General features: G+C 36.5%; 1 protein-coding gene and 1 long non-coding RNA gene across 2 annotated transcripts; both read right to left on the bottom strand.

The window, feature by feature from the left end:
• Positions 1-1893: 1893 nt before the first annotated feature.
• On the bottom strand, positions 1894-8895 carry LOC106530049 (sialic acid-binding Ig-like lectin 11). Its single transcript, XM_014025608.1, has 10 exons — positions 8850-8895; positions 8316-8684; positions 6818-7114; positions 6414-6671; positions 6069-6329; positions 3747-4013; positions 3357-3653; positions 3179-3269; positions 2713-2782; positions 1894-2541 (listed from the first exon to the last, which is right to left on the bottom strand). Exons 1-10 carry the CDS (start codon positions 8893-8895, stop codon positions 2296-2298), a joined length of 2202 nt encoding a protein of 733 aa, XP_013881062.1. The 3' UTR covers positions 1894-2295.
• An 11-nt stretch (positions 8896-8906) lies between these two features.
• Positions 8907-9820, bottom strand: LOC106530056 (uncharacterized). Its single transcript, XR_001311724.1, has 3 exons — positions 9680-9820; positions 9490-9524; positions 8907-8931 (listed from the first exon to the last, which is right to left on the bottom strand). It is a non-coding gene; the product is annotated as an uncharacterized LOC106530056 (long non-coding RNA).
• Between the last annotated feature and the right edge of the window lie 218 nt (positions 9821-10038).

The following is a 10038-nucleotide window of genomic DNA, read 5'->3' on the forward strand; positions in this document are numbered from 1 at the left end:
ATATATCATCCTCATTTACAATAAAGCTGAGCTAAAACAACAAAAACAGAGGACACAATTCTACAAAATGTTTAAAAATTGTATTTTAAACAATAAAATATGCAATAAAATAATAAAACCATTAAAATAAATTATTTATCAAAAACTATTATTAAAAAATGAAAACTTGCATCTTAATTCACGTTTCACGATGAACATATTAACATAAAAATACAGAACATGTACAGATTGAGCATGTGATGCTGCGCGTTTTGTGTTGACGTTACCCAGGCGGAAGAAAAAGTAGTTCCCAACAACTGCATATGATTTAGACAAGATTTCAGCAGTTTAGTTATTTTCCACTGTGTTCCTGTTAATGATATATGTTACCTGAAATGACTGAAGTATCAAAGAATTGAAATTTTGGTTTTAGAATCARCTCTTGAGCATAAAGTTCTGGTATCAGTTGTATTGATGTTTCAGTGTTGACCCGCACCAAAAGGTTCATTCAAATCGATCGACTGGTTCACTGGGCATTTTGGGGCTGATTTTTATTTCACCCAAGTTACTAAATTGCTATTTATTTGAATTCATTGTTATTTTGCTGAACACATGAATTAGCTTTTTAATGACTAAAAACGTAGCAAAGATCCTCAGATTTTCTACTTCTTCCATCAAATAATAGTTATTATAAACTTGACTATGATCACAGAATATGAGACTTTCTGAACTCCGTATGTTTACAGTTGAACAGATGCAAAATGAGGAAAAAATGGCATCAAACATCCTCACTGGCTTTTGTTTCCTAAAACGTTCCTTTGCAGAACCTCATTTTATCCAAGCAGACGAGTCTCTGGTTCAAGCTGCTGTCTGCTTCCTGCAGCAGCATCCTCTCTGTTTGTTCYGTTTGTGAATACAGTGTTTGCAATCTGGGAACAATGAATGAATGGACAACTTAAAGCTTTTATTTTAAAGCATGAATGAACCGATTCAGTCGCCTCTGACCCTTCACTGTCTGTTCAGCCTGCGTCTGCACAAAAACCAGCCGGACCCCAGCGTGAACCTGTGGAGAWCGACTCCATCAACTATGCTTCTCTGCACTTTAAGAAGACGTGAGAATTCATGTGTCGGATTTATTTTTGAAAAAGAGAAATAGATTTAATATGACATCGTGTTTTATGATGTGTGTTCTAGGAAACCAGAAGAGGATAGCGTGTACTCTCAAGTGTGCAAGCCAAAATCWTTTAAAGAGGTCAGAAATCTCACGTTGCAAAAAACAAAATGTGTTTTATTTGGATTCTGTAGTGCATGAAATCCAGATAARGGGAACAAATATAACAATACTTACTGATTTTTCCCCAGAAAGCGAAACAACCGACGGTCTATGAGAACTTTCACATGATGAACTCAGACAAACCGTCCTATTCTTATGAAGATGACTCAGACACCAGCGAGGACGAGGTGGAGCTCAGCTACTCTCAGGTGAACTTCCAACCAAAGGCCGGCCACCAGAGAGCCACCAGAGACTCCAGCAGCTCTGAGGACACTCAGTACTCCCAGGTCAAACTCTGAGCTCCGATTTGTATCACCTTACTGCCATCTGTCACAATTCTTCTTTCAGTAAAGCAGGCTTATTTTTCACTATGGCTTCAGGATGCAAGTTTAAGCACCCATTTTTAATTTTATTGCATCTCTGTTTTAGTTTGTGAGCAGACACAAAACACCAAAATAGAAGAATGTGACTGTTTTAACCATTTTAAATCTATATTATCTTGTATATAAGTTAGCTCAATTTTGATAAATATTTGTACAGATGAAGGTAAAAACTCTTACAGGTGTTATTTTATAGTTATGCTGTAAATTTTTGATGAGGCTTTTTTTAAATGTACGCAGAATGAAGCAACTCCTTATACAGTGTACTTATGGGCTAATACTATAAACTGATTATTTTACTGCTGACTGAACTGGAGTCTTGCTTTATTTTCACTATGAATGAAGTTAGTAAGAAAACCATATTACCAAAGACAGCTAGAGGATATTAAAAACACAAACAGCAATGTTATTGATATAGTGGCTTAATTACAAATACAGGCATCTTTGAGAGAAAATGGACATAAAATAGGAACTTTGACTGGAAGCATGTGATTACTCTTGTGTTGTATCCAGATGTTATCTTCACTTCTGCATTTAATGAAGTGTAACGTTTAAAAATCTCAGCTGAGCTTCTGATGCCCAGAATCTGCTCATAAAAACACCTAAAGTTACTCAGTCACCTCCTTATTGACCCATCGTGTAAGAATATCATTTTCATTCATTTCAACGAGTGACTTCAATTTTCTCTTCCTCTTCTGCAGCTTCCTTATTTCCTCCATCATGCAGGTAAACCTCAGTGGACTCAGCAGTCTTTGAGGCCAGTCCTCTGCTGTCAGCTTCCACGAGCTCACCCTCTGACCTGACCTGAAGTTTAACTAAGTCCACATGGTTTTCTTCCTTTCTTCCTTCTTCCTCCTCCTTCTCAGTAACTTTGTTTTCATAAATCACATCCATGGGTGGAGAGTTAGTCTAAAAAGGCAGAGGATAATGCACTTTCAGGAACAGATAGGAATTTATTTTGTTGTTAAATATTAAGAGTAGGGTTTATTTAAACATGACTAACAGATGCCTAAATAACAAAGCTTCTTAGTTTGAAATATTTAGAAATCTAGCTGTATGTCTGCAGAAACCTAAACTCACCACATTGAGAACTGAACATTCAGAGGTTTCAGACAGTTTATTGTGTGGTGCAGATCTGCATTTGCTTCTCCTAAAATAAACAAAAATAATGGTAGATATAAACACAATGAAAATATCATTAACTGAGATTGGTCATGTTATTTATAAAAAAATCAAACTATAATAAATCCAAAATACATGGTTATTTGTCATTTTTTTCAGTACATTACATTAGACCAAATGTAAACCCTAATAACACAAAATATTGCATTTTTTTCTTGAATATTTTGTGGTTGATTAACTGAATTTCAAATTGATTGAAGTCATTTAAACAGTAAAAATAATTAATAAATCTCTGTGCCTTGTTCCAACAGTGTTTCAGGAATGTGGAACTGTTTTAAGGGTACTTCCTTGTTATTTGTTTACTCCTCTATCAATATGGATTATGCAAAGTTTTAGTGATATATTGGCTGAGTTTTGTTCTTACCTGCAAACATAAACCAGCAGTGGGACGCACACCACCAGCATCCCCAGTGCTCCAGCTGCAGAGCCGATGAGCAGCGACTCAGCGTGGAGGCCTGAAAATCCACCAAACCCACAGGAGTAAGATCAAGAGATCAATGATTAATGTGTGTATGAATGCAGCAGGCTGCAGAGGGTCCTACCGAGTGGGGTTTCACTGGAGGAGATATTATAATCCAGACTATCAGAGCCCAGTGAGTTGCTGCTGAGGCACACCAGAGAGGGTGTGTCTTCATTCAGACGGTACAGGGTTATGAGACTCTTAATGGTCTTGTGTTTAATAATTATTTCCCTGATCGCAATGTCAGCAGAGTGATTGACAGGTTCCCCGGCCAGTTCCCAAACCAAGGAAGGAAGTGGGTTACCCTGACTGAAGCAGGAACATCGAAACCAGGATAAAACTTTGATGCATCGGGAAGAGGGTAGGATCTGTGGAGGAACTGAATCACAGAACATTAGTGGTTATTTTTACATGCTCTGTGACAGTTTAAGTTAAAAAAAAAGACAAAGTCAATGAAAATAAAAGGTCGTACATATGACATCAATATTGGCAGATTGTGAGTTTTCAGCTCCATGGATGTTCAGAGCTTCACAGTAATATTGATCTTCTGAGAGTTTGGTCACATTGAAGGTAAAGTCTTGATCTGAGCCAACCACCTCCTTTTCTCTTCCAGCCGCTCTGAACCAGGTAAAGTTTATGGCTGCTGGGTTGGCGATAGTCGTGCAGATCAGAGTCACAGAGCTGCCATCCAGAACTGGACCAGGAGGGTCAGCGGACACCAGTGTGTTCTTAGGGGGATCTGAAAGAAAATAGCTCTGATAGTATTAAATGCAAAAATCTTTTTTTTTTTTTGTGAGAAGTCTGGATTTACCTTGATAAGAAACCAAATGTTGAGTTGTTTTACATATTTTACCAAATCTCATTTATGTGCTTTGACACGAGTCTGATAAAAAATATTGTTAAAACAGTTGTTATTTGAACTGATAAAGAGGAAAGAACAGGACATGGAAATCCCCATTACCCCCTTTTTTACTCTGAAAATAGTATACTAATCTAACTAACTAACCTAACTAACCATACCTAACCCAACCATAACTAAATTACCCTAACTATGCTAGCGTGACACTGCCTACCAAACTAACTAAATTATGTAACCTAACTAACCTAATCCAACCAGTTAGTTAGGTTAGGTTAGGTTAGGTTAGGTTAGGTTAGGTTAGGTTAAGTTAGGTTAGGTTAGGTTAGGTTAGGTTAGGTTAGGTTAGGTTAGACCAAACCTAACCTAACCCTACCTAAGTAACTTAAACTAACCTAACCCAACCTTAACCACCTTAAACTAGCCTAACTAACCTAACCCTACCTACCAAACTAACTAATTAACTAACGTACTCAAACCTGACACAACCCCAAAAAATTAATTTAAACTAATCTAACTAACCTAACCCTAACCCAAACTAACCTAACAAGTTAGTCATGGTAACTAATTGGTAACCTAACCCAACCCTAACTACCTTAAACTAACCTAACTAACTGACCCTACCTACCAAACCCATTAACGTAACTAACTAACTAACTAACTAACTAACTAACTAACTAACTAACTCTGCATACCAAACTAATTAAAGTACCCAACCTAACTAACCTAACTAAACCTAACCTAACCTACTAACAAACTAACTAACTAACTCACTCACTCTACATACCAAAATAATTAAATTACCCAACCTACCTACCTAACTAACTAACTAACTAACTAACTAACTAACTAACTAACTAACTAACTAACTAAATTAAACCAACCATAACCACTTTAAACTAGCCTAACTAACCAAACCCTGTATACCTACCAAACTAACTAATCAACTAACTTACCCAAATCTAACATAACCACAACAAACTAATTTAAACTAATCTAACTAACCTAACCCTAACCCAAACTAACCTAACAGGTTAGTCATGGTAACTAATTGGTAACCTAACCCAACCCTAACTACCTTGAACTAACCTAACTAACTAACCCTACCTACCAAATTAATTAATGTATCTAACCTAACTAATCTAACTAAACCTAAATTAAGTAACTAACTATCTTAAAATAACCTAACCTCACTTACCTACCTAACAAATTAACTAACTTAAACTAACCTAACCTAAAAATGTAAAAGTTCAAAGACTGTTGATCTCTAACAAAAACAAGGGCTAACAGCATGTGTTAGTTAACTCCAACATCTGTTGGAGTTTTTGAGGCAAAAAGATTTTAGATTATTGATTATTCCAAAAGTGTTTTTTTTTTCTTTTTCATACTTAATATTAAAACTAATGTGAACAAAAACTAAAAACTAAAAGCAATGAAAAATAAAATTCTAATTGTATATTTGAATAAAATGCCAATCATAGTTATTGTGTATCCATAATAAAATTACAAAAGTACAAAAACATTTTAAAGTATGAACAGTTTGTTACTGACATTACATCTAATATTTATTCCCAAAGATCCAGAGGATGTCCAGCTGTACAGGTCGAATTTAAATTGATTCCTCAGTGCACAATTTATTTAGACTTTGAGTTGGTTGTTGTTTTTCCTCAAACCAGGACAACAACCACCATCTGTGTTTTTGAACAGCATCCTAACAGAACACGAACACACAACTCTGTCCAGCAGCACACGTGCACAGCAGAGCTCATTCTGAGGTTGTCATGCAACGTGACAAGTGGTTACTGTACATGGCTCAGACCGGATCATTAATCTTGGCTTCACTTCATGTTTGGGTTAGCACAGCTGGATTTAGCAGAGTCCACAACAGACRGCTCTGTTTTTAAATCAGCACTGACAATCTGCAGTAAACAAACTCACACTGAACGTCCAGCTCGAGCTTCGCTGAACTTTCTTCTCCCAGGGGATTTGTTGCCGTGCACCGATAGCCACCRTCATGGCTGGGATTTATGTCATCAAGAACTAGAACGGGCCCGGTCTCCTGATCCACTTCATCATCTCTGAACCAGGTGAAGTTGGTCACCGGTGGGTTCGAACGGCTGCYACACAGCAGAGAAACAGAGCTGCCCTCCAGGATTGGACCAGTCGGGTCGACAGTTACTGTAGTTTCCTTTGGAGGAACTAAAAATACAAACAAATAGGGATTTATTCCCATGCCGGTTATAGAGAGACATTTGTGTTAGTTCATGTTTCWCTCTGACTTACACTGAACGTCTATCTGAATGATGGAGGAGTTCTGGGTTCCATATTTGTTACTGACTTTGCARAAAAACTGCCTTTCAGCTTCTGTGACTGTCGTTGAAAGTCTTTTCTTAAATCCCACAGCAGCTGCTTGGTCTCCGTTGACTTTGTACCAGGTGTARCTGTCCACAGCTGGGCTGGCATCAGTGCTGCAGGTCAGAATCACTGAGCTGGCCTCAGAAACTGGATCAAGGTAGCTGACCGATGTGTTACGTGGAGCATCTAGATAAGAGATTCATTACTGTTTAAAAAAAGACACACAGAGACTTTATAGTTGCATTAATCTGGCAAACACTTTGTTGAACAGTCCTCCTCTAGGGCAGAAAAGTGAAGCCAATCAGGAAGTGGAATTATTCGTACATACTCACAAAAAACACGTAAGGTTAAACCTTTTTCGTAAACAAGGTCACTGTGTCCGGCTTGTCGGCTGTAGAGAGCGCTGCAGGAGAACGTCTGTCCGTTGTGGATGTAGGAAGAGTTAAAGTTCATGATGGAAATCACAGATTTTCCTTCTGCACTCTCCTCCGTGTCGCCTACACTGGGAGTCCAGGTTAAAACCGGAGGAAGAATGGGACAGGGGTTAAGGGCAGAGCAGTTCAGCGTCACTGGAGTTCCTTCTTCTACTTCCAGCCTGGCTGGAGTTACCGTAGGTTGAAGAAGTGAATCTGATGAGTCAAACAAGAAGTAAACAGGTCTAATGTGTAAAAGGTAAGAGACCGGGGACAGTTGCAACACTTTTTTACATTTGACTCTGTTACTCAGAGATGGTTTAAAATAGACAAACCACATTTTAATACAATAAACTTACATCTGTCTGTTAATAGTCAAAACCATTTACAGATAATTAAAGCATGTACTTTCTTCACTATTTGCATTTGAAAATGAAAAGTCAGATGTAGCAACTGACCCCAGGGACAGTTGCAACATTGTTTGGGGGTGGTTGCAACATATTATTAATACATTATGTTTCACTGTAAATAAAAGTTTTTTTTATATTTATATTATTGCTAAATTAATAAAAACTGTAAGTTATAATGATATTACAGTGTTATTTATTTATTCTTTTTGATCAAATGACGAATATAGATTTGCCTTGATGAGTAGACCTTATATACAGATGTCAAAGACTCTAATTGATATAAAATACAGTTGGCTTTTTGAGACAAGGATAATAGAGCAATTTGTGAGGCAATTAACTTTTGTTTTGCCTATTGTCACTGTACACTTACATTATGCAATATTTACATAGAAAGAAACTGGGATTTTAAAACCATTGTTGAAAATAACAACTGCAGAAAAAACATCTTAAACACTTTTGTTTTAAACTATAAAATTGTCATGAATACCCAATACCCTTTTAAGTGCAAACTTAATTTCAACATCATAATATCATCTTTATGAGCTCTGTTTTTATATGGATTTATTATACGGGGACAGATGCAACAGTTGTTGCAACTGTCCCCCTTCCTGTCAGCCACGATAAAACCTCATGTGTTAGCTAAATAAGCTGATCTGGATACATGTTAACTAGATTAGTTAAAAGTCAACATATCACTGGTTTAAACCAAATAAGTTTGAGCTGGATCACAAAAACAGTGACAACAGTTTAACAAAAATAAAGCTGGGCAAAAAAATATTTGGTACCTCAAGAACAGTTTTTTTTTTTTTTTCAAATAAATCCTGGAGCAGTTTTTGAACCTGTTTACTTTTTCTTTACAAGGTGGGGCATCTAACTGAGCATGTACWGTGTGAGTGTCAGCTTGTTTCTGTTTGGAGAAAAATGACGTGCTGCAACCGTCCCTTGTTGCTRCTGTCCCCGGTCTCCCCTACCAATCATATGTTCAAAACCAATTAGAAGAAATAAACCTTGAGTCGTGATGTGGACACTTGTAGGAAAGTTGAATTTCAGCGGGTTGTCACACTGCAGTCTGAAGTAATACTGATCATAGCTGTTGGATGGAAGGTCGTTAAAGACGACGGTGCAGTCTTTGTCACGCAGAACTCCGGTCAGCTTTCCCTGCATGACGTTCAGCTTCACGTTTTCYCCAGTGAGGCTGGAATCAAACACTTGTGTCTGCCTCCAGCTGCCTCGCTTCCATATKGCTCTGCAGGAATCGTCCAGGTGTTGGTCCCACTCTGGAGGCAGGCTGAAGCTGCAGGGGATGACCGCACACGATCCACTCAGGCCTTTAACCGTCTGAGGCAGCGAGGCTGTCCAGTGCTGGCARACAGAGCCTGGGACACAGCGATGGTGGGATTAAACAAACAACAAGCTATTTATTACTCAACTGCCACAAATGAAATGAGAACTGAAAATAATTTAAAATAAAGAAAAACACTTATTAAGACATGTGAAAACTGGTAAATTATCTAAAACAAACTATGTGAGAAAAAGCTTACCTTGAATTAAAATGCAGATGAAGAGAGTCTTTACAGCAGCTGACATGTTTTTCTGTCCTGAGATTGAGCCTAGAATATGGTACTGACCCAAATTAAGTTAAATTTAAAATAAATGATGGCATATATTTCATATTTAAATGACAAACAGTAAAGTATTTCAAAACAGAATCCACTAAAAGTATTGTTTTTACAGTGCATGATTTAAAACTAAATAAAAAGTATAAATTATTTACTTTTTACAAAGTAAAAGAATAAAAAACTAATTTAAACTTAAATTGGCAGAAATTTTGAAAAAANACAAAGTAAAAGAATAAAAAACTAATTTAAACTTAAATTGGCAGAAATTTTGAAAAAAACTTAAAATGTTTTCAGATTTCACACTGTCGTCTGGCAAACTGAAAGCACTGAAGCAGTCATAAAAAAGGAGAAATAACACAAACTGATGTTTAAATTTAGCCAAATGGTATTTATAAACATGTGACTCATTCACTTGAAAATGCCTCCACTGAAAAGTGTCAAAATAAAAGTGACAAGAAAAAAAGACATTATTTCTCTAAGTCTAGAAAAGCTATTTTTATTAGTTAAAAACTGTCAGGGTTCTGAAGTAATATCATATTTTAAAAATAATTATTAATCTTACCTTAAATTTGTTGATTTGCATCATGGTGTCTTTTTCTGCAACAAAAAAAATTAAAATACAAAGATATTTTAGATTTCAAATTTTCAACTAWTGAGCTGACAATATTCCCCAATAATTGACTAAAACGTAACAAATGACAGAATAAAAAAAAATAAAAAATACATATAATAATAATAAATGAAGGTTTTACCATTAAGGTTCTGCAGTTGTGACCCGACAGGAGTCGTGTGGATCTGTTTCTGTGTCTTCATGTCGGTGCAGCTAAGAGTCGTGTGACTGGAGCCGGACGCTCTGCAGAACAACAGCAGATTAATGCTGCTTCTGTTCAGCAGCTCAGAGGCAAAACAACTGCGCCATCGTTCATATAAAGCAGATTTCAAGCTAAATCTACATTTTTATGTTTTTATTTTAAAAAAGTCTTGCCTACAAGTGTTGCTGTTTCATTAGATCTTTTTTGTTACTTTGAGATCTATTAGATCAGAAAATACAGTATATTTACATACAGCAGGTAAAATAAGTATTGAACACGTCACCATTTTTCTCAGTAAA

The sequence above is a fragment of the Austrofundulus limnaeus genome, unplaced genomic scaffold, assembly GCF_001266775.1.
Source record: "Austrofundulus limnaeus strain Quisiro unplaced genomic scaffold, Austrofundulus_limnaeus-1.0 Scaffold488, whole genome shotgun sequence".
In the NCBI taxonomy this organism is placed as follows: Eukaryota; Metazoa; Chordata; class Actinopteri; order Cyprinodontiformes; family Rivulidae; genus Austrofundulus; species Austrofundulus limnaeus.